Source organism: Melopsittacus undulatus, chromosome 4 (genome assembly GCF_012275295.1).
Source record: "Melopsittacus undulatus isolate bMelUnd1 chromosome 4, bMelUnd1.mat.Z, whole genome shotgun sequence".
NCBI classification, from domain to species: domain Eukaryota; kingdom Metazoa; phylum Chordata; class Aves; order Psittaciformes; family Psittaculidae; genus Melopsittacus; species Melopsittacus undulatus.
This window is the reverse complement of record NC_047530.1, coordinates 82,864,226-82,881,724: the sequence shown is the minus strand read 5'-3', so window position 1 is coordinate 82,881,724 and position 17,499 is coordinate 82,864,226. Positions and strand designations below refer to the sequence as shown.

Here is a 17,499-nt window from a genome sequence, read left to right as displayed (position 1 = left end):
GGTACTGTAGACATGACGTGCCAAGCATTGGGCTTAAACATGCAAATCAAATTTGCATGACTTAAAGGTGGGCAGATGCTTTGAACCTGGATCATTGCACTGCTGTTTTGAGAGCTTTCTGCTTTGGACAACATACCCTTTTCCCAAATCTCTCCCAACCTGTCCACTATTTAAACCAAATGAAATCCATATTGAGAACTGTTTTGTTTTTTTCTTGATTTTTTTATGTCTGCTTGATATGCAATTTCTGTTGTCAACACAGCATTGCTCTTACAAAGGGCGACATGGTCTATTACTGTTTTTTCCAAGAGTAAAGTTGTGAGAGCAGCAATGAGGGCAGATAAATGTACTGGAATTCATGCCTGCTGTGATGCTATCCAAAAGCCATGGACTGACTGATGTCCTCTGTAACTGAATTGGCAAAATCAAATGGGAAATTATTGGTCTTGAGAGGCACAGCACAGTTTGTCACTCTAGGAAATTACTTATCTCTTGGAAATTTAATCATGTAGCTCCTATTTGTTGAGCTATTCATGTTCTGAGCAACATATAGGGAGCAAAGCCTTGAATTTCTGATTTTTTTTTATTTGCTCTACCAAGTAGCCTATTAAGACCGTTCTCCTGTATTTACATTTACTGCTTTTAACCAACACTGAGGACCAAATTGGCCTTTTAACTGTAGCAAAAATAAAATCAATTTCTATTTGTGGCCACCCAAGAGAACAGATGACCAAGTTCTAGTTGCCTGCTTCCATCATGGACATTTTTTTCCTGCTCCATACATTTAAACAGCAAGCGTGGCACAACATCTGCTTCGCAGGACTGTTTGGTTTTGGTTTTAATTTCAACTCTCATTGCTCAGATTGAGAAAGCCGGTAGCTTTCACCTCCTAGGGAATTGCAGTAATCGCAAATGTGGATGCTGGTTCCCCTTTCCAAATACTTCCTTCCTGCTATGATTTGCTGTTTGATTGCTGCGTTTTTTGGTACAACAGGAAGTCATGTTCATGGCATACCCTGCGCATGAGAAAGCGGGCGGAAAAGGAGAGCAGTGGCAAAAATGAAGCCAATGGGCCACGTAAATCCAAGGATATTCTGGGGAACAAAGTCTCAGTTAAAGTGAGTAAGGCCATCTGAAAGATGTGTGCTGCTCTCCTACTTCCCATCCTTTTCACCCTCAGTAGCATCCTCTCCTGAGAGAAGAGAGAGGACAGTGATTTTGAGTTTGATTTTTCATTTTTTTTTTATGTTTGGGGATTTTTTCCACTTCAGATTTTTGGGGGTTTTTTTTTTGGAGTTTTTTTTTTTCTTTTTTCCAGTATCCATTTTAGCAGGATATTTGCATGCAAGATAAAATGCAGCCTTTGATTTTCATTTTCATTTTTACTGGCATCCCACATGCAAGTAAGTGATCTTCATTGAAAAACAACAGTACATATCGTTAAATAACTGTTCTTAAAATTGGCACAATAGTGATTTACTGACCTCTGATCTAGCACAGTTTACAGCTCCATCAGAGCAGCTGCAGGGATGGGAAAGCCACTGGGTGGACCAGTGGCCTCATTGAAGTTGATGAATTTTCTTTAGGCCAGTATTTCACCATATGTGAAGATAAGAGGTTCTCAACCTCAAGATGCTGAAGATTTTTGGTCTGGGGAGATGGTCTCAATGACCTTTTCTTTCTATATTATTAGATAGTGCAGAGATGGTGAATCTGTCTTTCCAGGAGAGGGTTTTGTGTGTGTCTGTGTGTGTGTGCGTGTGTGTCTGTCTGTCTTTCTCTGAGATCTCCCAGTATGGAAAAGGTTGAGAACTGTGGGGTTAAGCTCCATCTTCTGCTCTGGGTGCCTGACTACTGTGCTGCAATTCAGAGGATCCATCCCATGAGGCCTGCTCAGGACAAATCTGGGGCTTTCCCTCCCAGCAGAGGCAAGCAAACACTTGTTGTGATTTTGACACAATCAAAGTCCAGCCTTGATACAGGAAAGCACTTGAGCATGTCCTTTGGATCCACTCCTCTCCAGGACAGCCCATAATTAAGTGTTTTCCTTTGCAGAGGCTTTCCAGTCTTGTAAGCCTAGTGAAATAGTCATGGCATGTGCAAAGGGAGGAACCCTGCCACTGCAACCCAGGTGCCCTGGCACCCACTGCACAGCCGCCCTGCAGCCCTGCCACCAGCCGGGGAAGGACTGGGCCTGAGGGAAGCAGCTGCTCCAGCATGGTGGCCAGTTCTTCCTCCCGTTGCTTCCTCACTGTTTTTACTACCTGAACAACCTGCAGACTCCCTGCTGCTTCTCTGGCAAAAGCATGTATTTGCCTATGCTTCCCTTGTTTTGTTGTCAGTTTGGGTTTTGTTTGATTTTATGAGAGCATTTTCTGTATTTTTACCCATTTCCGTGCTGCTCACAACTCCTGGATGCTCTGCCCTGTCTAACCAATCTCTCTTCTAATCTCTTGTTCTCTTTCTTCCTCTTCATGCTGCCAAACAAGGAGACAAACAGCTCAGAGGAATCAGAGTGTGATGACCTTGACCCCAATACTAGCATGGAGGTAGAGACAATCATCCTTGTAATATGTTTTTTTTCCAAGAACATGTGCCCATTTTGAAATGCCTTTGTTGAAAGGGGAGCTGGTGGGTCTGTTTTGCTTGTGGACATAGCTGCAAATTAAGTGTGAGTCACAAAAAGCACCAGTTCTGGTATTGCCAGTAATCTGGGCTGTCTTCGTGGTGGGAGCAGTGGAGGAGCAAGCTGCTTCTGAGCTGGAGGCTTACATAGCCACCCTCAGTCTCAGTTTCCCACCTGGGACCTCAGTGAAACAAGAGTGCATGCATGTCAACTGCTGATAAATGTAGTAACTTTCTAAACACCCCTTGCCCTAGCAATACTGCTGAGCTGCTAGTCAGGCTTCTGTTATAAATTACTGGAGCAAATGTCATTGAACCCAACTAATAATTTAAATTATCTAGAAGACCAGAAAAGTCATCTCTTTTCTCCACTAGTGGGCTGAGATTGTAGTTCTATAAAGGTACAGAAAGAGAATGGTAAAACTGATTGCATGAGTGTACCTGTGTCACAGACAAGGCTGATGCAGATAGGTGGACCCAAATTATGATATTACACTACTCTTTTTTTCCAGTGTGAAACCACCAGTTCTAGTGGAGTGACCAAGGCATGCCTTGTTGAGAGAGCCTAAAGGATCTTAAAATCATCAAAAGTTACATATCTGGTTCTTCTCACTTAACGTGTTGCAGGATCCCTTTTTTTCTGTATGTAATGACCACACACCAAGCGTTTGTGTACATTGTACCAAGGCTGAAAGAGCTTCTTACTGAAAGAGGCAAGGACAAGGTTCAGAGAGACTTGAATCAAAGTGATTTTGTAGAAGTGACAGGGCAGGTCATTGGAGAAATAGGGATTTGTGTCCTGAGAGATCCCTGGGATGCTGTTACCCAGGTTGCACTATAAACACTGCAAAAGAAAGATGATCTTCCTCCAGGGGGGCTTAAAAAAAAGAGGGAGAAATGTATTGAGATGCACCACCTCAGCTGCTGATTTGAAAGCTCTCTTTTATTGTGTGTTGGTGCAAATAAACACATCTCCAAGAAGGGGATGTGTACTAAAAGGAAGCTTTTCACCCAGCTGACAGCCTAGATATTGGATGATCCTTCCAACTGAAGCTGAATATTCTTAGGAATGTGTTTGCATTTTCAAAGAATACTTTGCCCATCACAGATGCCAGCTGGAAGTGTATGTATTTGTTGCAAGGCAGTGCCCAGTTATTGCATGTGAGTCTGTGTAAGCTTTAGATCACTGGAAATTGCTCTATGGAGTAAAAGGTGCTAAGGTACAGGTATATTGTATAGAACTCAAAATCATGATTTTTTTTCAGAGGATTTCAGGGTTTGACTTTGCTTAATAGGAGGAAAACCAAATGTTTTTAAATTGTCAGTGGAAGGTATCTGGGTCCTTAAACTTGTCAGAATTTCTAGTTAGTTCTAGCATACTCCACATGGGTCCTTTTTTTTGTTTGATTTGAGGTTTTTAACATGGTACAGTCATTGTTCTTGCATGCCTCTCTGAAGTTCAGGAGTTAAGAGCCTTTCTGTTTAAACCCAAAGACTAGTGATGTCTTAGCTGTGGTATGAATCTGCTATCAGGGGTGTAACTGTGTGTCTGGTATGTGACTTCATTTACACTCAGAAACCCCATCCTGCATCTCCCAGTTCACTTACTGGAGGTGACACCACCACTCGTTGCACTGCCTTGCATTCCCCAGGAGCCACCATGTTCCTTATGGCTTGGAAAGCTCAGTTCTGCTTCTAAGCAAAACTCTGTTGCTCAGCAAATATTTAAAATGTCAGAGGGAGAGAAAATAAGAGTGCAGTTGTGGGTTGACTTGCTAAGGTCACACTGCCCTGCATGGAGCAGCACAGCCCTTGCTTTGTGCTGGTTTTATTACATGGGCAGTTGGAGACAGGGTGACTGGCTGTCCAAAGGGAGAGAATGCCTCGTCCTCGCACCTGGCTCAGCTCTTGATGGACTTTATAGAAACTGGGAGTGCTGGTAGGAGGGCTGTGTGCTGGCCATCAACATTGAGAGGTACATGAGGCCCTGCCTGTGTCATTAAGGTGGAGTCATCTGTAGCTATTATTATAGACAGGTAATAATAGAGCAAGTCACCTGGCCTCTCCTATACGACTGTCACCCCTGACATCTGTCTTCCTCCCATCATGCATGCAAATGTACACCCACTGCTGGAAGAGAGAGCAGTCTCTAAATGCAAAGTAGGCACATTAATTACTTGGAAATGTTGGTGCAATTTGCCTCCAGCCTAGTCACTGTGCAAAAAGTCAGTAAGATGGTAGTAACATCCATGGAGTCCCACAGCTGCTGTTGTCCTTCAGAGGGTGCTTTGCTTGCTATTTATAAAATACCACATACCTGTTCAGTAGATGCAGATTTCTGAAGCACTTTTCCTTTGTTTCAGGAGGGAACATAGAAAGAAATGCAAGAAACATACATAGTGAGAGCAGGAAACTGAAATTCTGTGTGATTGTTTAAAAAAAAGCTAAAATGCCATTATTGCTTTTGCCAAAATGCTATTGCCCACACAGGGACTTGCCAGCCCTGGAGAACTCTCCAGTCACTGTACTCTGACTAGAAATAGTGTCTCTTGGTGGCTGTTTCTTTTACCTTTGTTTATTAATAAGTACTGAAAGTTCATAAGGATGGAAATGAAATTTGGGGATCCTGCTTTGCCCTGTTGTATCATAAAACAGAAGGTGCAAACTCACCTGTTTGTTAGGCACGTGAGTGTAGGAGCAGGCACTTAAGGAACATATGTAGCCATGTGAGGGATAGAAGTAACCTGTATTTAAGAAAGATCAGAGACTCCCTTTCCACGTGTCTGTAGCTATTTGCACAGGGACAGGCAACTCCACTTCTGGGAAGAAGGTGTATGCCCTTGTGAATCAGTAAATATCCACACCCACATCTGGGGTCCTGGACAGTGACACAACTAGTTGTCCTACAGTTCTGTGTCGTAACATCTCATGGGGTTTCGATATCGCTGAAGAGGTCATAAGTCAGCTGTGCAGATCCCATTGAGCTACCACTCTTGCTAAGTGAATGTCCTTCCAGCAGTCAGAAGACCTGACCGAGCTAAACCTCACTAAGTTCAGCAGCAGCTCTTCCGGGCTTTGGAGTGGACCCCACATATTAAGGATCTGACATGTCTCCGGATGTCTTGTTTTGCACAGTGTGATTCCAACTGCAGAGTGTTACAAGTAATCCTGACCAACACACAACTGTCACCGAGTGTCTAGTGTTTACTCCAGTTTCTTAGCTGTGCAAAGGAGAGATGAAGTCCAGGCCCACCCCGAGTCAGTGGAAGTGCCATCATTAGATTAGTGAGCTGGGCTATTGCCAAGGTATGTAAGTTGGGCTTCATAATCTATTTTTTTTTCAGTTATGACATTTTAGCATGTTAAGAACTACTCAGAGACACTTAGAGCAAGATAAGCAATAGGAAACATCCTGTAGGGACGAATATTGTGTTAGCAACCCCATAGTCCAAGTGGTTGAGTAAGTAATGGTTTGGTGGATACAGCATTGGCTCCAAGTCAACACTCAGCTCAGGCCAAGAATTCCCCAGTGCTTTAGGCAAATGCCTTCACCACCTGCCTTGAGTTGTCCATCTCCAGAGCAGTTCTAATGTACTGCCTTGGTGAGATCTTGTACAGTACTGGTAAGAGTCTTTCCTGGCCTGTTACCACAGTATGAACTAGTACAATCCTGAGAAACTCCTGTGTTTCCCTGGGGTGGCCTCCACAGGCAACACTGTTGTCCTGCTGCCCTGAGTGGCCAGGGGTTGCTGAGACTGACCAGGAAGGTGGCTCCTCAGGTATGACATAGCCTGAGCTGGCTACGCGGACACAGGGGTTTAGCTTTTGGAAAAGGAAGAAGTGACCTGCTTCATCTGCAGGAAGGGGGTGGAGTGCTACAGCACGGTGCCTGGGGTACCAGAGACATCCCACCAGCTACAGGCACGGGAGCACACAGCTGTTAGGGCCTGACAGCAAGAGCATGGTGAGGGCAAGAGGACTTCTGCTTTGCACAGGTGCATGTGGAACAGTCGGCACCCTTTGTGGCTTCTCCATCAGTCTCAAAGGCAGCAAAGCCCATCTGTGCTGGATGCCAGGAGGCATTCCTCATCCCCACCAAAAGGCTGCTGCTGTCTGGTATTTCATCAGATACCATTCTCCCATTTAAAATTATATTTTCTCTTTGGTAGCATCTGTCCATATGCAGTGGGATCCTTACTTGCTCCTTTTATCGAGAAATTCTTTGTTGTTTCTTTTTTTGAGGGAGGTGACACTGTGAGCTTGTGACCCCAAAAAGTCTCAAAGTAGAAGGTGACCTAGTCAGACATGGGTTGATGGATCTTTTCTTACAAATTTGAGTTGGCTTAATTCCTCTGTAACTCATTTCATTTTTCTCTGAGCATCTTTTCAGTGTTTTTTGCTTGAGGGAGCCAGCAGCATGCTGCTGACTCTGCTGCCAGCATGTGCAAATGTGTCAATATTTTATTTTAACTCGGTGACCAAGAGGTGCCATGAACTATTTACAGAATGCTGAGCTGCTTGTCTTGGAGTAAACATGCCCTCTGCTGTTTAGGTAAAGCATGGATCTTATTACAGAGTGCTTGGTTTGCAGCCTAGCCTTATGATCCGGGGGAAAAAGTATTCTCAATCCTGGTTTTGATGCATTCCCTTAAAATGGGACTGAAATGTGGAGCTGGAAAAAATCTAGGCATTGGCTGAGCTTTTCTGTGCATTGCATGTGTCTGGGTTGTGCTCAAGCCTCTTTCAAGGAGGTGGTTAGACATGGTGAGGACATCTGCAACAGAGAAGCAAACCCTGGCCAAGGCAAGAAGCCCTCACAGGCAGCTGAACTGCACTTGCAGAGCGTTTCAGATTGGCCATTGGCATTGCAGAATGGTTCCTCGCTCTGCACAAGATACAGCACGCGTGCACAAATGAAAGATAAACTCTTGCTAAGAATTAGGGCAGTCTGAGTCACTTTGCAAGCGGACTTTGCTGCTACTGCTGCAGATGCCTTTCTATCTTTATAACATGAGCTTAACAGACCAGGAAAAAGTACTGCAAAATACTGAGCACATATGCTGCTTTTCTAAAGTCTGATTGCTGCACTATAAGTTACACTGCAGTCACTTAGATCTAAGTCACTTAGATCCCTGCAGGTTCCCAAAGGTATTCAAGTATACACCTTGTGCCTTTCTTGGTTTGAGCCCTGAAACAGCACAGGCTGAGAGAGGGAGAAGGTCTGTTTCTGGATTTTTTTGCCAAATAACCTGACCCGTCCTCCCATTTCTTCATCTCACAGAACTCCCTCCAGCTCCCTGTCTTTGCCTGGTCAGTGTTAGACCACAGATCACTTGTGTATAGGCCATTTCATGGTTTACTTCTGCCACCTTGTGTGGGGTTTTCATTTTCAGCTGTCATTGTATGTGAAAAGGAATCTGTGGCCAAGGAGGGAGCATTACAAGTTTTCACCTATCCTGGACAAGGCTTCAGGTATTTAATCCAATGGAAAAAATAAATCCATCTCATTAAATCCAAATCTGTGTTCCTAGAGAAAAGAGCCAGCTGTGTTTCTTACCTTAGGAGTGACTGCACTGCCGACTGATTTTCACCCCTTAGGGTTTGTGTTTGCCTGCTGTGGACTGACACTGATTATCATGTGAGAAGTTTTTGCATTGGGTAGGTCCATCCCATGAGTTTATTCACTCTCAGACCAGACCAGGAGCCACATTGGTGCAATTGGTGTTTGCTGGGACTTCTTCAAGGAGCCCTTCTCAGTGTGAAACCCAGCCTGCCTTCCTGCTCACGGCTACCATGGCCAGGATTGCTGGGCTGAGGGCTGGTCTGGGAGATCCTTGTTCAAACTGCTTCTGATTGAATGGGGTTTCAGGGTATGTAAATGTAAATGTAAATTTAATGTGAATTTACCTAAATGTAAATTTTACCTGCCTTTTGTTGCTTTTCAGAGAGAAGAAAAGCAAAACCCCACAAAAGCCACATGACTGGCAGGGGGTTTTTTTTCCACATGGTAATCTCAAAGTAGTGCAGAGCATTCCCTGAGGGAGTGATGCGCAGAATCTGGGACTCCTGCATCACCCCCATAAACACCACTGTTGCTCTTCAGCTTGTGTGGGAGAAACCAGGGGCAAGCAGGGGCTTTAAAAAAAAGGGGGAAACTTGCTGGAGAGGGTGTTCTTTTATCTTTTTTTCTCTGAGGGAAAAGTCCCTTGGATTTGAATGCTTGCATTGTCCATGTGAGCATCTCTGGCAGCATTATGTGCTGTGGGTGCAGCATGCTGGCCCCTGAGCCTCAGTGGCTGGGAGTAAGGAGAGGGGGTGTTCTGTCCACGTCCATTCATAATACTTCACCCTGCTTGCCAGCAGTCTGCCCCTTGCTGACAGAGATTTCTGCTCTTCAGAGCAACACAACCTGGCTTTCATCTCTGTAAAAGCCCTGAGAAAGAGGAGGAGAATTGGGAAGAGTTACTTGCATGGATTTTGACAGCTTTTCCAATTTTTTTTCACACACAATCATTTTGAAGAGGCTGTGGGAGGTGCTTGGCAAATCGGTCCATTAGGGAAACCAGCCCTGGCACTGGCAGGAGGCAGTGCGGACAAGCGGTACTTGAGTTCCTGTCCTCCGAGGGAAGCAGGGCCATGCTCTGGAGCCCTTCTCTCCACCCATGGGGATTAAAAACCTATTTAACAAAAGAAGAAATAATCTCCAAAGGTCTTGCACTTAATCTAGAAGGACTCTGTGGAGTCTGTCATCTCCTGCCATCCACCCATAGCCTGGAAAGCCAGACGGACTGCAGAGAGAAGCAGCAAGCCCCCAGGGCCTGGAAGCGAATGTGTGCGCCAGTGGAGCTCACTGCTGGCTCCAAATCTGTCTGTGAACCTTTGCTTTGCTATTTCTGCCCTTTCACCCTGACATTTGACTTCTTCCTTCAAAGTAGACCAAACCTTGTTTCCTAATTGAGTGATGTATTAAATCACTTTGGTAGCGCTTAAACATTCTTGTGCAAACAGGCTTTTATTTTTGTCTAAGCTTACAGCAGGCAAAAGCCGTGATGTGGCTGTGGGGATTTGTTAGGTAACATGTTATTAATTAACATACTAAGTTTCAACAAAGGAGATGTAAATTTTACCCAGAGTCTCATCCAATATTACCTAGTGGCGGTAATTTTCTTTCTGATATTCCCATGGTGAGGCAAGAGGAGAAAAACATTGGTAAGGCAATTATTATAAATGATTGTGCCTTGGAAGTCATTAGAAATGTCGCATTATTTATTTATAGATATAGCCATTACATTTATCATTGTAGCTTCATCGTCTAATGAATCCTTTAAAGTTATAAAATTAATATGAAGTGTTAGGAGTGTTTCTTTCTCCTGATCTTTAATCTTACAATGATGGAAATAAGTGAATAATAATGGAATTTAGTGCATGCTTCAGGGAAGGAAGGGGAAAGCTTTGGAGGACAGATGTATATTTTACTTAAGCCAAAAACTACAAAAATGAAGATGTATGTGCAAATGAGCTGATGCCTGGGGTTACTCAACTGATAAGTAGATGGTCTCATTGATTAGAAAGTGACAAGCAGTGGTTACCCACAGGACAGCTTTGCCTTCCTTTGCTGTGTTGTGGGAGCGATACAACTTAGTCACAAAGATCCATCTCTCCTTTCCCACAGGCGCGGATGGGAGAGATGTTTTTCTTCATCAGTGCCCTGTTGTGTTCTGATTTTTTCCTGGCCACAGGATGCAGGGGGCTGTCTGTGGATCCTGGACCCTGTGGAGCAGCAGTCACTGTCTCTGAACCCCTCACACTCTCATTTGGGCTTTCTGGTGTGATAAGGCAAAGCAGACCCTGAGGTGGCAGTGCTGGTACCAGAGTTTTGCCTGGGCATGAAGAAGGGCTATGAAACCAAAATGAACCTGAATATGCTCAAATGCCTCCTTGAATGGCACCCTGAGCCATTCACCTTGGAAAACTATTTATAAAGCCAAAATGTAAATATGAATCTGGAAGCTGTATCTATGTTGTTTTGAAGGGTTATTGCTTCTGCTTTATGGCCTGTTTTCTCAATCTCTAAAAAAACTCCCACCAGCATTGGCAGCCACAAATTAGGTCACAGCTTCATTGGCATCTTCCAAAATAGCTCTGAAATAGATAGTAACAAAGATATTTAAAGCAAGATAAATCACACTGGTGCTTATGGTGCTTGATACCAAATTATGAGTTTGGTTTTGGATAACAAGGCCTTATGAGATTATTAAAAGAGTTAATGAGTCTAAACCCCTATACTACTGTACATCACTATGTAGTTAAGGTTGCTTCTGTGTGTAAGAACTTAGTGGCATTGGTTTTGCTCTTCCCAGCTTTGCTTCCAGGGTTACATGAGGTAATTGGCATATACAGGGGCACAGAGAAACAGTAGCTTTTCAAGTCTGTGCTAACTTGATCAGTTAACTAGGTAGTTAAAATAACTCTCAGTTACCCAAATCCAGTTGCTCGTTGGAAGGTTTCCAGCAGTCCAATGAAGTAAATGAAATTTTACTTGTTGTGATAGACCAGTATTGTTGCAGGACTGGTACTTACCAGGAGGCAAAAAGAAGGCAGTATTTCTGGTTTAGTGCTTTACTTTTCTTTCCTGAAGCTGAGCAGATGTTGAAAGATGTCTCCCCAAAGCTGGTTAGTGGCTGGTGAGATGCCTTAAGTGTGTGGTGACTGCAGGTGCTGGTTGGGTGGGTATGGAGCTGGGCACAGCAGGGCACAAACCACCTCTGGGAAGAGAAGTTAATGGCTTGAGCATTATCACCCAAGCAAAGAGAAAGCACTTCCACCCTCCTCAGCCTTAGTGTTGTGCCTGTTACCTGTGATGCTTTATCAGGGTTCAAGAAGCCATAGCTTTCTTTTTCTTTCCCAGCTGTGCATGGCCTTGTCCTGTGGTCACTACAGCTTGCTGCACCTGCCAGCTATTATAGAGGTTGCTTGCAGCCACTGGTCAGTGCTTCTGCAGTTCTGGTCAGGGTCACCATGGTACCTTGTGAAAACAGATGTCTCTGTCACTGTCCAGAAAAATAAATGCTTTTATTTCTTTGTATTTTACAGATAATCAACCCCAATTTCATTCAAGAAGGTAAGTTAAGGACAGCTGTGCACTGACTGGCACTGAGGGGCAAGTCAGCAGCTGTGATGTACTCTGGTGCAACAGCATACTCTGCACCCACACGTGTTTACAGCAAAGGCAGCTCTCCACTGCTCAGTCCCCAGGGAAAGTGGTCTTCCTGCTGGCTGCTCAGCTGAGACAGCCTGAGGCCACGAGTGAGGCTGGACCCCAAACCTGCCTTCACACAGTCTCACCCTCCTGCCAGAGCACAGGGCTGGGGGATGGATAGACCCTGCTGCCTCCTTCTCTGAGCTGCCAACAGCTGGCTTTTAGTGAAGCGGGAGTTTTGGTAACATAATACCAGGACCAACAGCTGTCTGGGACACAGATCCCATCACTAGTCCTATGTTGTATTCTCTGGACTTGTATGGGGAATATCCTCATCTGTAAATTAAAACAAGGTGTCATGTGTGTGTCCCATGTTTTTTTCCAGTGGCTCCAGAGTTTCTTGTGCCATTAGTGGACATCACCTGCCTGCTTGGTGACACAGTGATGCTGCAGTGCAAAGTCTGTGGACGGCCCAAACCAACTATCACCTGGAAAGGACCAGATCAAAACATTATTGACAACGACAACAGCACGGCCACTTACACAGTGTCATCCTGGTAAGGACCTGCTTATGGATCCCATCACAGATAGTCATGATGGTCATGTTGTCCTCAAATCTGTAGCACCAGCCAGGCTACAAGGCTCATTAGAAATGTAGTTAATCAAGTCTGGCATGGCATATCAGAGTATCAGTGCACCATATATCAGCTAGAAAGGGTCAAACTTTGGGTTTCGGGTAGCTCTATCATTTCCTGAGCTGTCACAGGGTATATCCACGAAGTGTGTTGCCTGCAGATGTATGCTTGCTCCTATTGACCTGAGCCAGTCGCAAGCCAGAAGCCAAAATGTTTCCAACATACTAACTTGGCTAATATTGTGTCTGTGTTGCTGGGGCTTCTCTGCTTGAGTTTGATGCCATGCTCATCTTTGGAAGCAGCAGGAGTCCAGCAAAGCAAGCCTTCACCAACTTGCAATACCCATATCATTGGGCATTTTCTCATCTCATGGGCAGAGGTGGTAACTCCTGCAGTTTTCCTGAGCCTTTCCTCAGCTGTTTCTAAAAGAGCCTATTTGTGTTCCTGGGAAGGCTACATCTGACTGTCCTTGGACAGAAAGATTCTTGTCATAATGTTCCAGCTAGGGGGGGAGGAAAACCATTATTACAACAAGCACTGGGAAGATCCAAAAGATCTGGAGTTGAATTCAGGTCAGGTAGCAGCTTGCTGCTGGATGCTCATCTGCAGCTTATATAAGCAATTTGGGCTAAACTGTAGTGGAAATCTCCAAGAGGCAATCTTTCATACAAATTTTTCAGCACTTTTGTCCAGGGAGCACAAAGTCCCTGCAAGTGATAAATGAACACTGAGAGAAGGGATTTCACATGTTCAATAAAAAAAATACATCTGATCAAAAGCTTCCTTCAGAGACCACTGGCTTTTGCAGCCACCCCAGAGCATCCAAAATCATCTCTTAGCCATTACTCAGTAGATCTCTAGTGCCTTATCTTCAGGCTTTGGCTGGGGTTGGGATGGGGAGATATTTCTGTACAGGGTTCTGTTTTCCATCACAGATTTTTGCCTGTGCATTAGCTCCCTGTGCACTATCAGCACTTCTATTGTCTTGATACTTGTATTTGGCTTTCAGTGGAGACACTGCCTGTGAAGGAGAGGCCCTGCAGATCAGTAGCTGTCTTAGAAATCTTGCTGGCTTGAGCATCTGGATTGCAGGGAAGGGGATATTTCTGTCCTCTTTTAAACCAGCATAGTTAGACTAGCAAAAGCCACAGCATCCAGCCAGTTATACCATCAACCACGTACTTCTGGAGTTGCTGATAGATTACACATTCAAGAAGTAGACTGCTTTTGCCATCAAGGAAATTTGTTGTTGGCTCTGAGCTGGGTCTCCAGTACAGCTAAAGCACTTACACAAGCAAAATCCTTTAATTCAGGCCAACTTCCTGAAACTGCATATTGAAGACTGCAATGTGCAAACAAAAGTGCCTATGTAATACATAAATTCTGCTATAAAATTCACTAGTTCCCTATAAATTCACCTGCTATACATTCATCAGTCTCTGTAGAGCTGTTCATTTTCTCAGATAGGCCCAAAGGCTGAGTGTCTCTCATGAACCTGGTACTGGTGCTCTTTATCCCTAGAGTTGTTGTGAGAAGTCCAGCCTTCTGACTTACTAGCAGTCACATTAGATCAATGGCACATGCTCCAGGGGTCTCAAGCTCCCCAAAAATGACAGATACCCTGAGCTGTGTGACTGCTTTCTGCGTTTGCAGGAAGTCAAATTTGTTCGGCATGTGTTGGACTTAACTCAGAGGCACTCAGCAGTTCCCAAGATAGAAAAAAAGTGCCTGGAGAAATATTTCCAGGTATATGAAGTCTAAGCATCCAGCTCTGGACAGGCACTATAAATGCTCAGCTCCTGGATTTTGCTGGCTTCTTAAGTGATTCTTCCCCATTTCCTGTAAGGTCACAGCAGACAAATAGATTTGCCTGGCAGGCAATTTGGATCATTCTGCTCAAAGGATTCATTAACAGCCTAGTCCTGACATATGGAGATGTGATGTTTGGGTACCAGATCGCTGGAGGGATGTGCCTTCAAATGTGTTAACATAATTTGTGTGCACGTATGTTTGTAATGGTGCAGGACAGGAACTGGTATAAAAAACATTAGCAAATGAAGCAGCACTTTATAACTGGGGCTTCCTTGCATCCGCAGTGACTCTGGGGAGCTCACCTTGAAGATCTGCAACCTGATGCCTCAGGACAGTGGCATTTACACCTGTGTGGCAACCAATGAACATGGAACTGCATCAACCTCTGCAACCATCAAAGTTCAAGGTAGTGCATCTGACCTTAACACACAGGATTCTTCCTGTATGGGGTCTCTTGGTGGGGGCTGGGAGCACACAGGAATAGCCAGTGCAAAGGCAGCTGGATGTGGAATTGTGCCAGGGGAAACGAGACATTAAAATCATAAAACCATTCCTCAGCAAAGACTCCCACTGATGGCTGAAGGCACCACAGACTCTTTGTGCCTGATTAAGTTGTCTGATCATAAGTATCACGTCTGGGAAATGAAAATGTGCTGGCACTGGTTCAGCTCCTGCATCCTGCTTGCAGTGCTGCTCCCCAGGGGTGTGGTAAGGTCAGCGCGGAAAGTGAAGCTCTCTTAGGTTGCCAAGGCTTGGAGGGTGATACCCTGGCTGCCCATAGGGAGCTCAGGTCTTTAGAGTCTGCCTGGAGCAGGGGACCTGGGATACAGTAGCACGAACTTTCAGCCTACCCTGGAAGGAGGAAGCGAGAGTAAGATTTGGCTTGGGTGAACTGTTCTACAGGGATTCAACTCAGAGACACATCTCTGAACCTGAATTCTCAGCACTGTAATTAGTGACCCATCTAATTGTAATGAATATGAAATAATGAGTTGATGCTTATCACCACCGGCTCTAGGAAGGTATCTGTTATCATGAGAGATGGAGAGTGTCTGCTGTTTTGAAGGGACTGGCACATAGATGAATGTGTAACTGGTGACTTACAGATGAAGGAGTGTTGCAAGCATTTAGAAGTCAATTTGTTTGGTCTTGCAAAGTGCCCTAGAGATACAATTTCCACAATTTATCCAAGCAAGTTAGTGGCTGCATTAACTACTCCTGTGCTGAAGGGAGCCCTGAGCAAAGCACAGGGGAATTACTGGTCATTTGTCAATCTGTTGCCAAACATACTAAGTGCCATACACACGGAAGCCCTCCGAATGCCTTGCTTGTGTCATTTTTGGACACTTCAACAGTAACTGCCTCCTCACCTGCAGAACCTCCCTCACTGCTTGGTGAAGTCCATATGGATATTTGTTTTCATCAGTTCTATATGGTTTGCATCAGGTTTTGAGCTGAAGCAAAATATAGCAGCAGAAGGTGGCTGGTGAAGATGCTGTGTCTTTACAGTGGCTGAGTTCAGTCAGATCCTCGACACCCAAAGAGTGATTCACACAGCCAGTCTTGCAGGGCACTTTGTGGGGCCTCACAGTGCAGCTGACCACCTCCTGTGAGAAGAAATTCCCACTGTGCTGTAGTACTGTGAGACCATGTTGAGGCAGGGAGGCTTGCACGTAGCATGGCTCTCTCAAAACTGCTAGTATGGAAGTATCAGACCCATGGGGGTAGGTGAATGGGACCAAGACATTGCCTTTCCTCTGCCTGTACTGGTAACCCAGTGTAAACAAGAATGCTCCCTCTCCAAGGAACAGCTGACCTGATGTACCTGATACATCTGATCTTCAGAATAAAGCACTAGCCCCTGTTGATGCTGTGCTGGACTTGGTGCTTGTTTCCTCTTCCCAAGGTGTCCCAGCTGCCCCAAATCGCCCCATTGCTCAGGAGAGAAGCTGCACCTCTGTGATCCTACGCTGGCTACCCCCATCCAGTACAGGCAATTGCACCATTTCAGGCTACACTGTGGAGTACAGAGAAGAAGGTAAGTGGTTTCATCTATGCTCACTGTGCTGGGAGAATAAGAGCAAAGTAAGTCACCTTTATGGTACAACAGGTTCCAAAACCGTCCTTGCCACCACTGGGGTGCCATTAGCTGTTGTTCACAAAGCTCAGCTGTTGTTCACAAAGCCCAAAGTCTAAGGCCAAAAGAAGTCCTTCTTCTGTCACCCAGTCCAACTTCTCATATATTACAAACCTTTCTAGTTCCTCTGGTCATACATGGCGAGTAAAGTGTGCTAAGATAAAATGTAGCAACCTCTAAGGCATCACTTTATCATTTGCATTCTACCACAATGGTATCCATCCTTCCTGATGGATGTTTCCTGGGCATGCAAAATCAAAGCAGCCTCTTTTCTTCTTTTTCTTTTTAACCTGAATAGAGCTGCAGATTCCTGCATACTTTTCAAGCTCAGCTCTGAAATCCATTTGTTCTTAAATCAAATCATCCCTGAATAATTAAAAAGACATTAAATGCATTGTTTTCCCAATACAGGCATGTGCTCTTGAAAAGGGCATGTGAAATGATTTACATCCCTTTTTGCATTCTTCCTGCAAAGCTGAGAGGGTCTCTGGGCTGTAAAGCTTGCCTTAGGTTTGTGGCCTGGTTTTATCCCTTTATCCTTCAAAAAATCCTACCACATGTTAGTAAATGTGCAAACTTAATCACTCCATTATATTAATACTTTTTTAGCAAATAGTCTGCCTTGACCCTCACTGTGCCATCAGTGTGACTGGCAATTCTGTGAAAGAATAAAAGCTCTTCTATTAACAACAGCCACCAAAACAAACAGAAAAAAGCAGCAGTGTTTTCAGTTTTCAGTGTTGCTCCTACTCCAAAGGAATCACTGACTCTTCCCTGTAAAACCAACTTTAACTTTGTGAGACCTGGCAGTCAGAATTTGCCAACAGTCAACACAAAATAAATGGGTTATAGTAAATAATATAGGTTAAAGGTTAAAAGCCCTGAACTTATGACAATAAAATTTTATATATTCTATAAAGAAATAATAGGCTGTGACAGGCCTTAATGTACCAGGGGTCCTTTACTCTTCTGTGATCCTGTGCAGATAAATAACGTATTGCTTCTTTGGCTGGCACAGATTAGGCAATAGTTGGGTTTATTTTTGTTAGGAGCAGAAACACACAATGAAGTCACACATTTTTTTGCTGCAG

The 17,499-nt window shown here is 44.5% G+C and overlaps 1 protein-coding gene across 1 annotated transcript in view; it reads left to right on the top strand.

The window, feature by feature from the left end:
- KALRN (kalirin RhoGEF kinase) overlaps positions 1–17,499 on the top strand; it is a 513,548-nt gene that overhangs the window by 488,791 nt on the left and 7,258 nt on the right. The window contains exons 51-56 of the mRNA XM_031053208.2: positions 995–1,118; positions 2,490–2,549; positions 11,719–11,746; positions 12,210–12,381; positions 14,556–14,677; positions 16,178–16,309. Of these exons, the coding sequence (XP_030909068.2) occupies positions 995–1,118; positions 2,490–2,549; positions 11,719–11,746; positions 12,210–12,381; positions 14,556–14,677; positions 16,178–16,309 (638 nt within the window). The remainder of the gene's footprint in view (positions 1–994; positions 1,119–2,489; positions 2,550–11,718; positions 11,747–12,209; positions 12,382–14,555; positions 14,678–16,177; positions 16,310–17,499) is intronic.